The sequence below is a fragment of the Vicia villosa genome, linkage group LG1 (assembly GCF_029867415.1).
Source record: "Vicia villosa cultivar HV-30 ecotype Madison, WI linkage group LG1, Vvil1.0, whole genome shotgun sequence".
NCBI lineage: Eukaryota > Viridiplantae > Streptophyta > Magnoliopsida > Fabales > Fabaceae > Vicia > Vicia villosa.
Window position 1 is genome coordinate 476,986 of NC_081180.1, and position 15,863 is coordinate 492,848.

Sequence of the window (15,863 nt, forward strand, 5' to 3'; positions counted from 1 at the left end):
GGTGATGCCGATAAATTTTTGGATGTTCAATAAGGGGTTGTGGTTGGACTTCATGTTCTAAGAAAAGTTGGGGCTTGAGGGAGCTAGCCTTTGGCTTAAAGGACAACAACAAATAAGACATGTCTCTATTATTTATGAAGAAAAGCTTCTGGATGAGGAAGGGGAAATAGGTCATGGAGCGGGAAACACTAGACACAACTAGGCATCAGACAATAAATTTTTAGCAAGAAATTTTTCAGCAAGTCTACTTATAGACTGTTAAGAGTGCAATCACATTGTGTCAAAGAAAAGAGAGTAATCTCATTGTGTCAAAGAAAAGAGTGTAATCTCATTTATTTACCATGTGATGATGAAATGATAGAAACAAAACCTTGCCCTGCCCAAGACCAAACAGAATTTTATTAGGTTGTCAATAGTGTTTTGTTCTATGAAAAAATATCCGCAATAGTAAGTAGAACCTATGCATTATTCACAATCAGCTGGAACTTATATGCATTGAAAGAAAAATATCATGAATCATAATAGTAAAGATTAAATCTAGTGAAATAGTTTTTTTTTCTCCAACATCGTCACTGGAATCCACCTATTCACCCACGCCCACACCGAACAATGTCCACAACACCATAAAAAATCGGCAACCTCTGCTGCAATGGCACATGAAGTGTCACAAGTCCCCTCAATGCAACAGCCTCACTGTAAGGCGCCACAACGTTCATGGTGGTTGTCAACACAGTAACATTCTAGAGCTTCATCGCTAGAGTGAACGATCATGTACCTCCACCGACGTCGATCCAAGTCGGAAGTGTAGGAATAAACTTGGAAGTTTCGTGAGAGGGTTGGAATTTGAGATTAGGGTTTTGACGGTTAAGACAGTCGAATGATTTACATGAGTAACGATCCCAAATGACAGATGAATCAGGGAGAAAAGATGGAAAAGGGTTATGAGGAAACGAACTCTAGAGTTTGCTTCTTCGACGTTCAAAGGACTTTTGGATTCTTTAACGAAGAAGATGAAGAAAAAGACTTTTGGATTCTTGTGGTGTTGTGTTTGAGAAACCAAGGTAGGAATGTGAAGCGTTCAAAGTTCTATAAGAAAGTTTCGGGAAGAGTAAAAGGGAGTGTGTCTGTTGAAATTCTCCAAATGGCCAAACAGAAATAATTTATGTCATGGGCCACAATAAACTAAAATATTTAATAGATTAATTAATATTTTAATTAATTAAATAATATAAAAATAATAATAAGATATTATAAGAAACTTTCCATTTATAGAAAAATATAAATAGAAGAATGCATGAGAGAGTGCCAAGTGGCAAACTTGCTAAAGTACTCATCTTGCTTTTTTCTATTGTATGATTTTTTTATTGTATGATTTTCTCTAATTTTAACTAGTCTTATGGACCCTCCACAATGTCCAAAGCCAAAGGTTTAGAGGCAAAACAAAGGAAGCGAAAGTGTGGACTGTAACACCCCCATTTTCTACCCGGTAATTATAATAAAATCAGAGTATAAAAATTTCAATCAATAAAACAGGATGTCACTTTTCAACATAAAACAACAAACGTCATGTATTTCATTTATCTTTGATACATAGCATTCGGCATCTACAACTTTAAAATTATAATTCATTCACAACTTTATTCGTCAACTTTTATTCAACTTAAAAACAGCTTAAAACAACAGTAGTTAATTCTTATTATTCAACTTGGATTTCAACAGCTATAATAATAGTACAACAACAAGAGAACAACAAATACAATCATAATCTCATCCCGAGTGCTACGTATCAGAGCAAGACACCAACACGACTAACAACAACTAAATGCTTCATAAAATCACTTCAAACTTCCACCGCTATCTTGAGTACCTGTCAATTTCCCATGGTAGGGAAACATCATTCAGAAGGGGTGAGATATCAACAACTATAAGCAAGTGTATGATAAACAGTATATTAGATCAAATCATATAAATATTACCATCTCACAACTTTCAACCAACATTTATAATAACAACTATCAACAGCGGTTATAACAACAATTATATTAACAAGTAGTAACAACAGTTATAACAACCATCAGCCACAACAATCATCACAATAATTATAATAACTATTTCGCAACTCAAACCGACACAACTTATATCAACAGCAATTTATAACAACAGCAACTTCACAACGACTCAAAAATGTAACACAACTATGCACATGCATGTGGTACCATTTGGAGCAGAACTCCCAACTTAAACATATGCCAGTTTATTGAGGCATTAACAAGGCATAAGCCTTCAACGTGGTGCCATTAAGGCCAAGGCATAAGCCTTCAACTTTCAACGTGGTGCCATCAAAGCCAACTTAATCATGCAATGTATGCCATGCGAGCTCAACTTCAACAACAAATACACAACAATGCAACAACAACATCACATACAACAACAACAACAACCTAGACATGCACCAATTGCATCAACTTAACTCAACACTGGTTATTCGACCTACAACTTAAACATGTCCATAATTCGGGACGATTCAACTTATTCAACATCGGCCATAGGCCTACGACTTCATCGACGTATCAACAAGTTATAATAACAACAACTCAACAATAACAACATATAAAACAACAATTCAATTTAATAAACATGGGTTATAATGCCTACAACTTAATAATGTCCATAAACCGGGACAAATCATCATAGTTCCACTTCACCTACAAATCCACATTTTTATAAGTTCAAAACATCTCTACAAACATTTTTAGTAATTTATTCTATATTATTAACTTGTAAAAAGTTATAACGATATATAATTGGGTTAAATAAGTTTTTGGTCCCTATAAATATTGCAGTTTTCATTTTTAGTCCCTCCCTGCCTTTATGCAACGGTTTTTGCAAAAAAAATCATTGCCAAAACTAGCTAAAACCGTTGCCAAAACGCCAAGAGGGACTAAAAATGAAACTGCAATATTTATAGGGACCAAAAACTTATTTAACCCTATATAATTATAACTCGACAGAGTTTCTAAGGAACTCTAAACAACTCTACAATAATCCCTACAATTCTAAAGTGCCCACAAATACTCTACTGACAACTCTTACCTATAAGGGTAACTCTTATGAACCTAATTGGCTAATGGCCTGACTCAAGTAATAATAAAACAACTCTAAAAGGTCAAATATCTTCAATTTTAATCTTTACAACTTATCAAATTTAACTCTAAACAATTCGAAGGCAACTCTAACAATCATATTGACAACTCTAACAACCCTATTGACAACTCTAACAGGATTGAAAATTAATTTAAATTAACTCTTATCTCTAACTCAAATCTCCCAAATATTATTATTATTATTATTATTATTATTATTATTATTATTATTATTATTATTATTATTATTATTATTATTATTATATGTTACCAACTTGTAACATTCAAATTGGATGATCTTAATTTGATGCTAGCTACTGTACATAGGAATCTAACGCTACATGAAGCCAATAGAAATAAGAATTTCACGCCACAGTATATGAATCCATCATGAATGAAAAGTAATGCTATATAGTAATGATACAATACCAATATGTATATCAAAATCAATTCATCAACGTGAATTCAAGGTGCCACTCGCACGTTTTAAACGGTGCCCTTCAGTACATGTTTGTTGTTCCTCTCGGCACACTAGCCTTGTGCCACTCGGCACATATAATTTAAGGGGTGTGCCCACGACACACATATTTGTGTCCCTCGGCACAGTATTTTTCCCCACAACAACTTTTGTTCAGTTCTAATTTCAACACAAAGTTCACCGTAAGTTTTCCATCAATTTTCATATACTCTTATAATTTAACAGAGATAATTCTTAACCCCATACCAACACAACATGTAATCACACCAACATAAATACTATACCAACATCAACACAGGATAATTTTTCATACAAATTTATTAACAAAACCAATTTTCACCGGATCAATTATCACAGAGACAACAAATAATTTCATGGTACAATTTATACAACTCAAGCCACATACGGTCTATCATATACCCGGTTATAGATATTGAACCCCACCCTTACCTTGTATATGAAGATCGTCTATAATATCCGATTGAGTGCAAGCCTTTTCCCAAATTTCCTCGAAGATCAACGATCGACTCTTTCGACGCGGTTCTGACGGCAGTTCTTCCGTGTCTCCTCTTTCGCCAACTTTTCTTCTTTCTCCCCGTCTACTGACACCTAACTTCTCTTCTTATTTCCTTTATTTTATTATAATTATTATTATTATTATAATCTTCATTTGGGCTTACTAATTAACACCCCCATGATTACTATCACCAACGCAACGTCTAAGCCCACTTAAATAAAACACTCTCATAATCCATAATATTAATTCTATTATTATTTCTCTCCACCAAATTGACTAACTACCGACTATAAAATAAATCGTCCGAACCACCAACTCAACATATTCAATATCATTCTCTATGGCTTAAATCAACTTAAATTAATAATAGTCCATTATAGTAATATTATCTCTAATATTATTCTTCGATTAAACCGACTAATTTCTCGATCATTAATTTAACCGCCCAACACAACGTATAATTCCAATTACGCCTCTTATAATAATGCCAATAATTCTAACTTCGACTAATTCCAATAAATAATTTCCTTATACAATTTAATTAAATAAATAATTAAAATCCGGGTGTTACATGGACAAAGTTTCTTATTCTTACCTAAAATAGATAATTTTGTCCCTTAAGGCATCACCCACCATTCAAATTAATCGAAGGGATATCGCATTACACGTTGCACTCATTGTATATGGTTTTAACCACTCCCATTATATAAGAGAAAAAATGGGTCTATGTGAGAATCGATATCTCATTTCTGCAAATTTCCATGTTCAGACTTCTTCCATCCAGAAATTCAAATCTTCTTTATAAACATTAAGATCTTCATTTCATAATCTTCTTTCTTGAAGTTTCAACCTCTAGTATCAATAAATCCATCCTCAGATTTATTAATCATGGTGGCATCCATAGTCATTCGATATGTCGTTCAACGACAAGCTATCACTGCAACTGCTAGGCCTCATCCTCCCCCTTCTCCTTAGGTATAAGACAATTTAGTTCGGGTGGCGTCTCCTTTTAACTTTGTGCAATAAGATCTTGCTCCACTAAAAGTTATTAAGGAGCATTTCAGGACCTCCCATTCTTTGGGTTTGCATAACAAATTGACTAAGGCGAATAATTGCATCAACCTTTGTTATCGCATGTTAGACATGAAATTCTCCTTAGCCTTCAACTGCTACAGACCAATCTTGAATTGTAGGGAGCCACTGACCTACTAAACAACTTCTATAATCTAGTGCACCAGTATAATTCTTAATTCTTAGTAGCGAGGTTGTTCAAAATTGAAGAGAACCTGCAACATGTGATACCAGGGAATAATTTGTTGCTTAGTTTATAACCCATAACCACGGTCGTGCTTAGCAGGGTTCTTTAAAGAAAGAATCAAATTGTACGTGAATACAATGATCACTTCACCAATGTGGTAGTAGCGATGGGTGATGTCTATAAATTTTTGGATGTTCAATAAGGGGTCGTGGTTGGACTTCATGTTCTAGAAAAAGTTGGGGGCTTGGGGGAGCCTTTGGCTTAAAGGACAACGACAAATAAGACATATCCCTATATCATTTATGAAGAAAAGCTCCTGGATGAGGAAGGTGTTGCACCCCAATTTTTTACCCGCATTCTATGTATCCGTTTGCATTTCATCTTAAAATCATCAAAAAATATATATTCATGTTTACTTTCATTTATGCATCTTGTGCGATTTTATGTTCATTTTGTACTAACCATCTTTGATTTGTAATTTTAATGGAGATTAAATCTTGTTTTAGATTGATTTCTTATTAAAATTATAATCAAGTTTTTCTATTATTGTTTGCTTTATGTTTTATTTTAGTAGGTGGTGCAAATAAAGCAAGGGGTCCATTTTAGTTCAATTTAGTTGAAAGCCCATTATCATTTGTTTTAAGGTCCAAGCCAAGATGAGCCCATTTTGTGTGGTCCAGGAGATGAAATCAAGAAGAAGAAAATGGGGACTCACCATACAAATTCATTACGGTTTACGGAAGAAAAAAAACAGGGAAGAAAAATATTTTGCAGAGTTTTTGAGTCACGTTTTTGCTCACTATCTCGAGCTCATCATTCTTCACGGATTTTGTGAATATTCTCATGATCTCACAAAATCAGCATCTTCTAACAATTTTTATCCTCTTATCCTCACTCAAATCTCTATTATGCCCTCACTCTCATCTCACCTATAAATACAGCTTCAATCACACTGAAAAAAGGGAGGAGAAAAATCACAATGTTATGATGTCAAAATTAAACCAGAGATTCTCCTCCAAATTCTCTTCAAGCTGAAACCGATCCAAAACTTGCATCAAAACCCATCCTCCAATTCACCTTCATCACCTACCAACTTACTTCATCTTCAGTAAACTTTCATTCACCAAACATTCATCCTTCTCTCCATAGAACCTGCAAAATCATTCACAAAAACAACTCAAACCAAAACTCACCGTCAAAGTTTCAATTCCATAAACTTATAAAAAATTTCACGAAAACTCAGAACCATAAATACCTTTCACTAACCTCATATCACCTTCATTTACAACCTTCCATAACCTTCTTCAAACATTCATCAACATAAAATCAATCCTCCAAATAAATCACAAAACTGAAATCGATTTCTATAATCTTTCACAAACAGCCGCGATTCATGCCTTCATCCGATCCAACCGCAGCTCATCACCGAACACAACAACATCAGCGCTCACAACAACAACGTCCATTCACGACGCAGCTTCAGCGCTTTCATCATTGCTTCCGATAAACCCTTTTGCATAACGCCTCTGTTCCATTCGGTGAAATTTTGTTTGATTTTTGAGAAGAGAAGAGTGAGAAGTTTTTGTTGCTATACTGTTAATTAAAAGTGAAAACGAAATTAAGAGAAACATACCTGAGTTTTCACTTCTGTTTGTGAGTGAAATTGGGTTACAGATTGAAAGGTGGTTCCTATGATTTCCGGCAAGCTCCTCCGTATACTTCCATGGCCTCCGTGGTCTCCACCACACCTTCATAACTTCCACCACCGTATTGTTTATTAAGAGACCACGAGAGAAAGAGAAAACCGCAAGAGCAAAAGAATAAGAGAACACCACGAATTTAAGAAGTTTCGTTTTTGTTGTTGTTCACCATGGGCGAAATTGAGAGAAAATGAAGAAGTTGTTCTTGTTCTTTTTTTTCTTCTTCTGCGTGAGATTGAAAGAGGTAAAGCAAGAGAGAGCTGAGAATTTGGTCTTTTGTTCTCCTTTTGTTTTTCTGTTCAGAAGCGTAAAAAATGGGAAAAGAAAGGGAAAGAGGCGCTGCTGCCTCTATGTTTGGTTTTTAGGGTTTTCTCAAAACCCAGCTTGCATTAAGAGGAAGGCGGATCCGGGTCATCCTGACCCGACCCGGTCCGGCCCAATGCCTTTTTTATTCAGCTTCTAAAATGGCTTGCACCCCCATCCAATTTTCAGCACCTCCTTGGCCCATTACTAGTTTTTTAACTATCTCTTTAATTTTCTTTAAAAGAATTTTTCATAAAAGACTTAGTATTTTATTTAGTTTTATTTTCTAACCCTTATTAAAAAAAATGACAAAAAAAAAATATGTTTTTTAAGATTAAAAGTTTTCTTTTAATATTTTCATATGTTTATAAGTGTGTTTTTTTTATTCTTGTTAAAACAACAAATATATATATGATGCATATTTAAGTTTGTGTTTCTAATTATTTTATCTTTTCATGAAAAATCACAAAAAAGAATGAATTAAGTTTAATTTTTTTTTTTATATTTATTTTTGTATATTATTTGATATTATTTCTTATCTTTTTCCTTTGTCCCGAATCAGAATAAAAGATCAAATATGGCAGAGATTGTATGCAGTTGATTTAAGACTTTTGGAAATTTATCGTGTAGTCGCTATGATTCTATCAAGCTTCTGATAAATTTTCATTAACTTTAAATCCGAGATCATCATTCACTCACCATCGATCTTCACTAACATCGTGGATATACTTGACTAGCTTCAAGATGATTCGCGTGCTAACATACTAACAATTAACTTTAATTTCCGCATTTTATTATATTGTTCTTTATATTTCTTGCTTTATACTTTATTTTATCATTCATATTATTTATGTTTCTGTTTTTTTTTTCTCTTTGTCCATTTGGACATACTATTTATATTTCTGCTATTTTTTCTTTGTCCATTTGGACATATTATTTATATTTCCGCTATTTTTTTCTCTTTGTCCATTTGGACATATTATTTATATTTCTGCTATTTTTTCTTTGTCCATTTGGACATATTATTTATATTTCCGCTATTTTTTCTTTGTCCATTTGGACATATTATTTATATTTCCTCTATTTTTTCTTTGTTCATTTGGACATATTATTTATGTTTCCGCTATTTTCTCTTTGTCCATTTGGACATATTATTTATGATTCCGCTATTTTCTCTTTGTCCATTTGGACGTTTATATTCCGCTATTTTCTCTTTGTCCATTTGGACGCTATGTTTATATTTCTGCTATTTTCTTTTTGTCCACTTGGACCATACTTTACTTTTATGCTAAAACACTAATAAACAACAAAAATCTAAAAAACGCTTAAAGTTCTCTCTTGGACTACTGGTTACTATCCCTAGCATTTTGGAGATTCGGACTTATGGACTTAGTGCCTCTGGACCCCTATTATGTTATTACTCTATGGTTGTTCTGTCTGTCTGGCATTGGATTGTTGTCTGTTTGTGTATGCAGGTATTTCCTTGAAAGTCCTTGATGGTTAATTCCGAGGCATTGAGATAAGGATTTTACCCGAAAAACAGCCGTTACTCTGCCCGATTTTCATCAGAATTTTAATGTGATTAATGCAAAGTGGTGCTAAAGATAATAAGTTCATCTGGATCCCCAAGTGGTAATGCGTCGGTCAACTGTTGGTTTCTTATTTTGGTCAGATCATTCTCTCCTTAAACTTTTATTTTAAGCACTAGGATAGCCTCTTCATCTCCTCCCACTTCTTAAATTTTCAAAATCTTCTCCCTTTTTCCAAAATCTTCTTATGTTTGTAAAACCTCTTTTAAAAATCTTTTCTTATAAAATACCTTTTGCCCTTAGTGGCTTTTCTTTCAAAATTTAGACACGATTAAATGTTGTAGTGAGTTGTGATACCCCACGATTTTGAGATTGATAGATATAATGGAATCTTTTCCACGTGAGAGAGATAGTGTCATACTCGTTGATTTTCATCCGAGTTGGAGCTCTTCTTTCATTTGTGATGCAAAGAATCTATTTGTTCTCATGATCAAGATCAATGGCTGAGTATTTCTATCCGACGACGATAAAGTGTTTATTCCTTTTAAAAAAACCGTTTTCCCTTTTAAGCGGAACTACATTAGCTCTGACTTCTCCATTGCACTGAGGAGGTATGTAGGCACAAGGCTTAATGTCTTGCCGAGCTTATTTTAAAAATCAAACAAGAGCAAAAGTGATCTAAGCAAAACTAAGAGCCCATGGATAACCATGGATACAAAGGGTGCTTAAAACCTTCCCTTTGTATAACCAATCCCCCGAACCCAAAATCTGTCAAAAGGTCTTTTTCTGTTCTTTTATGCCTTTCCTAATATATTTGGATAAAATAAAAGTCGGTGGCGACTCTTGCAAAAATATAAAAAAAAAAAAAGAAAGAGCAAGGAGTCAGTTCGCGTCGAAAAACCGAGTTTACAGAAGGGGAAATAGGTCATGGAGCGGGAAACTCTAGAAACAACTAGGCATCAGACAATAAATTTTCAGCAAGCAATTTTTCAGCAAGTCTACTTATAGACGGTTAAGAGTGCAATCTCATTGTGTAAAAGAAAAGAGTGTAATCTCATTGTGTCAAAGAAAAGAGTGTAATCTCATTTATTTACCATGTGATGAAATGAAAGAAACAAAATCTTGCCCTGCCCAAGACCAAACAGAATTTTATTAGGTTGTCAATAGTATTTTATTCTAGGAAAAATTCTCCCAATAGTAAATAGAACCGATGCATTAATCACAATCAGCTGGATTTTATTATGCATTGAAAGAGAAATATCATCAATCATAGTAGCAAAGATTAAATCTGGTGAAATAGTTTTTTTTTCCTATATGCAAATCTCCCCCACACGAGTTTAGATTAATATTAGGGTTTACAGAGACAGAATAAAAAGTAATAATAGTGGATGATAACAAACATATCAGTTCGGAATTTGTTAAAAATAGATTCAATTACATGGATTATTTATGCCATTGCTTCCACTACTTGAAAGTCTCATGTGTTAGAAAAGCTCTATTTGGAGCAATCCGGTTCCTCTTCCGGTCCCTCTGCCGGTTCCGGATCCTCTGCCGTTTCCGGATCCTCTGCCGGTTCCGGATCCTCTGCCGGATCCTCTGGAAAAAGTCCCTAAGACCCAAAAAGAAAAAACATAAAGTTAGCAACAAAGAAACAGTATATAATGTCTCTGAAATCAAGTGAAAGCACAAGTAAAAGTAAGATGATAAATTTTACTGCCATCCGTAAGGCATCTTCACCAAAATAGTAGCACTCCTCTCTAATTTCAGCGTTAATCCGATCAATCTCAGCTCTTTCTAGCTTCTGTGGTGATGTCGTGATGACTTGAGCCTCTTCTATTTTGGGTTTTTTAGGTTTCAATATGTCAATATCATTAGGTAAATCAAACTCGTCGCATTCATATCCATAACGACGCCGAGTTCTAGGTTCTAGGGTTTCAAAATCAATACCTAAACATCGAGGTATATTTCTTAGGGTTTCAAGTTTCAAACGTAAATCTGACGCAGAAGATGGTTTGAAAAGGTCTTGATACATGTCTTTACCACCGAAATTTGCCATTGTGGAATAACTGTCCAAAATATATAAGGTTTAAAATCAACTTGAATCTTAAGGTTAAGAATGGATTAACAAGAAAAACATGTTGCTAACCTAATAGATAGAAAGGGGAACAAGAAATTGGAACGATAATCATATACCTTGGATAGACACGGCGGAAAGGCGAATCTGTTTGCTTGACGGCACGGCGAACCACTAGAATAAGAATAATTTTTATACATACGGTTTAATTTTTACTGTTGGAAACAATGTTTTAAAAACCGGACCGGACATCAAACCGGTGAGGGTACTGGGTCACTGGTTTATTGGTCAAACCACTGGGTCACTGGTCGAACCGCATGACTAAACCGGGTTAAACCGGACAACTCGGTTGAATAGACCGGTCGTTATAACAAAATTATATAAGTATAAAATATGTCGAACCGGATGATTTAGTCCCTACAAAATATAACTAGTACTTAAATTTTTTGAAAACATCATATTATTAAAAATTCACAAGTTCATAATTTAAATTCAAATTTTACACATAGGTATCACACACAATCAAATAGGACATAATTATAAAATATAAACAAAAGTTTAATTGCAACATAATTTAATTGAATAATTTATAACAAAATAATTCCATTGTCTACTAAATTTAATTTCAATAAAAGAAAAATTGTTTCAATGTTGGGATCTCCTTCTTCGATATCAAAATCACCTGTAACAAAATCAACCGCATCTACGATCATTTTTTTATTTTTTTATTTTATTTTTTATTTTAATTTTTAATTAAAATAGTCAAAATGACATTATTTTAATTTTTTAAAATAAAAAAATGCATTTAAACCACCGGTTCACAAAAACCGCCGGTTTTCCCGGTTTTAGTGGTTTACACCGGTTTTGACCGGTTCACACCGGTTCAATGACATTCCCGATCCAGCTATTGAACCAGACCGGTTACCTGGCCGGTTCCCGGTTCGACCGGTCCGACCGGCCGGTCCGGTCCGGTTTTTAAAACACTGGTTGGAAATTTATTTTTGTGACCCTCATTTCTAATCCATCAAGTTTTGTCTTAGGCGATGATTTTAGGAAAATTCTTCATATCTTTTCAAAAGGAATACATTAATTCATCATAGCACCTTTCAAAAAAAGTTTGAGTCATAACATTGAAAAACAATACGAGTCTCAAATCTAGATTTTCGTCTTGTGATGTTAATGACTTGAAATAGTAGTTCTTAAATTGAATTTCAAAAGTTGGAGAAATAAATATTGAACAAAATAATAATAGATATATTAAAATCGAAATATTAGACCATTTCTTGATCAAGATACATGACGCTAAGAGTGTGTTTGAATGAGGTAATTGAAAATTTTAAAGAAATTTAAAATTCAAAGCAATTCAAATGATTCAATTGAAATCCATTCATTTTAAATTATTTTGTTTGGATGGAGTATTAAGGTAATTCATTGTTAGAGTTTTTGGTCATTTTTTATAAAATATAATTTTTTTGGATCAAATTAAAAAATTGAAAAATAGGGACCAAATTGTAATTTTTAAAATTTTGAAGGACTAAATTGTAAATTCTAAAAATTATTAAGGACTAACTTGCAATTTTTCAAAAAAATTAGGGTCAATTTTGTAATTTTGGAAAATATGAGGACCAATTTGCAAAATTTGAAGAAATAATAGTAACTAATACATTTTATGGAGTATGAAGGAATTTCAAATTCTTTGGTTTTTTTGTGTCATTTCAAAATGATTAAATTTAACATACATAAAATACTCAATAAATTTCCATCATTTTAACAATTCTTTCATTTTTATATCCAAACAATAAATTTGTGCAAATCATTTTAAATTCCCTCAAAACATTACATTACCTCATTAAAATCCTTCATCCAAACACACTATAATTCTTCAAATTTTGATATCGTACATATTAAATGATCCTCTATTTTTTTTAGAATAAAGAAATTCTAGCACCTACGGATGATATTCTAAATACATTGAATAATTACATTATGACTTTTTATTTGATGAGACAAAAAATTATGCTCAAGTATTGATAGTTCATGTGCACATGGTGGAAATAATAATAGTCTTGATGATATTTATACTTCTGAATTTCTTAACATCAGTAATTCTCTCAAATTGGATTTCAAAAATTGGAGAGGTGAATATTGAAGAAAATAATGATGGATAAATTGAAATTGAAATACTAGATGACTTACCGATCAAAAATACATGATATCGTACATATTCATCAATGATCCTTTATTTTTTGAGAATAGAGAAATTTTAGCACATACAAATGATATTTTAAATACATGGAACAATTACATTATGACTTTGATTCCATGAGACAAAAAATATATACTTAAGTATTGATAGTTCATGTGCACTTGGTGGAGATAATAATAATCTTGATGATATTCATACTCCTGAATTCCTTAACATCAATAATTCTCCAGGTATACCAACCCATGAGTTAAGATTCAAATTTGATGTTCATGTAATATTGTTGAGAAATAGTGATCAACATTCAGGTGTATGTAATGTTATTCGACTTATAATTACAAAGATGAGAAATTATGTGCTTTAGACAAATGTCTTATCTTAAAGTAATATTGGACAAAATGTTTATATACTGAAATGGTCTTTGACTACATCCGACCCTTGAATTCCTTTTACATATCAAGGGAAGTAGGAACAGAAAGCGAAGAATTCTTTGTTCTAATCATTGTTTTTTTAAATCAAAGAAGAAGAAATTGGGTAGCTAGTTTCAAGAAGAGGTTTAAAACAGTGGCAGCAACGGAGAGAGTTTCTGAACCTTGTATTCTCACAGTTGTGGAGGAAGGAAGGAGGGATGAGGTTGATCAAAGGAGGGGCATTAGTAGTGATGGTTTCGAGTTGGGCCATTTGGCAACATATAAAGAAGATGATGTTGTTGATGTTGTTGCTACAGTTCCGTCTCAGTAGTCAAATTCGGGAGGGGGCAGCAACGTCGTTTATTCGGCAGATTCAGACATTCTAAGGTGTAACAAGAGGATTTTAGGGAATTTTGGGCTTGACTCGGGTGAAAGGTTGGGGAAAGCAATTTCTAATTTGGGAGTTGTTCCGGGGGACTCGAGGTTAGATTGTATAGTAAGAATTGAGGAGATGGAAGTTGAGGCGAAGAAGAAATTTGGTGTAGGGATGTAAATTCTAAACGTTCTAAATGATTGTTGGAATTCTTAATATTAGGGGAAGGGAAGTAAGATTAAGAGGAAAAGAGTAAGATCTATTATTCGAAAGGGGAAGGCAGACATTTTCTTTATTCAAGAAACTAAAACGAAGGAGATTTCTGAGGCGATGGCTAGAAGTTTTTGGGGGACGGAGGACTTGGAGTTTTCTTTCTCCGAGGCTAGTGGTTTTTCGGGAGGTATTTTAATTTTGTGGAATCCTAGATCTTTTGTGGTTGAAAATAGTTTTCGAGGCGATGGTTTCTTGGGGATTAAAGTTAAATGTAATGATGGAGTGTATTATTTTGTGAACGTTTACTCGGCGTGCACGTTAGCTTTGAAAAGAGAGTTATGGAGGAAGCTTTTGGAGTTGAAAGATAAGTTCAACGATGGGAAATGGATTATTGAGGGGGGATTTTAACGCGGTTAAGAAGAGTAGCGAAAGGAAGGGTATATCCGTTTTGAGATCTTATACGGAGTGGAGAGATTTCAATGATTTCATTGTTGGAAGCGGCCTTTTAGACGTCCCTCGTAAGGGCAAGAAATACACGTGGTATAGTGGGGATGGTAAAACCAAGAGTAGATTGGATCCTTTTTTGGTGGATGAAGGAATAGTAGCCTCGTGGGGGATCGAGGGTCAATTTGTGGGGTCGAGGGATATTTCGGATCATTGTCCGGTGTGGCTTGTGGTTGATAAAGAGGATTGGGGTCCCAATTCGTTCAAATTCAATAACGAGTGGTTTAACAACAAGGATTTTTTGTCTTTTATGGAGAAAGAGTGGGAGGCTTTGGAGGTTTATGGGAGAGGGGATTTTGTTTTAAAAGAGAAATTTCGGTTGATTAAGGATAATCTCAATTGGTGGAATAAAGTGGTTTTCGGTATATATGATTTGGAGGTGGAGGAGGGGGTTTGAGAGCTCAATGAGGTGGATGAGTTGGACGATGTTAGTGACGAAGCGTTAGTTGTAAAGAGACATGCTAGTAGTAAAATTTGGTTGAATCTCAAAATTAAGGAAAACATGCTCATTCAAAAGGCGAGATTAAAGTGGCTTAATGATGGGGATTCTAATAGTAAATTCTTTCATAGAGCCATGAAAGAGAGAAGGAGGAGGAATCACATCGGTCCCATAGTTTCTAACAATGCTATAATTTCTAAGGTGGAGGATGTGAAGAATGAAGTGAAGAATCATTTTGGTAGGAAGTTCGAGGAGAGTTATCTAGTTAGACCGGTGTTGGAAGAAGTGTCTTTTAAAACTCTTAGTACGGTGGATAGTATATCTCTCGAGGTTCCTTTCATCGAGGAAGAGATTAGGGAAGCGGTATGGAGTTGTGATGGGTCGAAAAGTCCGAGTCCCGATGGTTTTTCTCTTCTTTTTGTGAAGAAAGGGTGGTCTTTTTTGAAGGATTTTATTTCGGGAGCAGTTTTTCCAAAGCTATCACTTCCTCCTTCATTACTTTAATTCCGAAAGTTTCTAATCCTTTAGGATTAGACGACTATAAGCCGATTTGCCTAGTGGGGTGTATTTACAAGATTTTGTCTAAACTTTTGGCGGGAAGGATTAAAAAGGTGCTTCATTATATCATTTCCAAAAGTCAAAGCACTTTTTTCCCGGGTAGACAATTGTTAGACGGGGTCCTAGTGGCTAATGAGATTGTGGATTTCGTTTCTAAAGAG

General features: G+C 34.1%; 1 protein-coding gene and 1 long non-coding RNA gene across 2 annotated transcripts; both read right to left on the minus strand.

Annotated features, from left to right (window-relative positions):
- Window positions 1–6,134: 6,134 nt before the first annotated feature.
- LOC131599290 (uncharacterized) lies at window positions 6,135–7,429 on the minus strand. The gene is made up of 3 exons (XR_009282694.1): window positions 7,030–7,429; window positions 6,663–6,922; window positions 6,135–6,548 (listed from the first exon to the last, which is right to left on the minus strand). It is a non-coding gene; the product is annotated as an uncharacterized LOC131599290 (long non-coding RNA).
- Window positions 7,430–10,086: 2,657 nt separating this feature from the next.
- Window positions 10,087–11,227, minus strand: LOC131599294 (uncharacterized). Its single transcript, XM_058871705.1, has 3 exons — window positions 11,122–11,227; window positions 10,643–10,994; window positions 10,087–10,537 (listed from the first exon to the last, which is right to left on the minus strand). Exons 2-3 carry the CDS (start codon window positions 10,982–10,984, stop codon window positions 10,424–10,426), a joined length of 456 nt encoding a protein of 151 aa, XP_058727688.1. The 5' UTR covers window positions 10,985–10,994; window positions 11,122–11,227; the 3' UTR covers window positions 10,087–10,423.
- Between the last annotated feature and the right edge of the window lie 4,636 nt (window positions 11,228–15,863).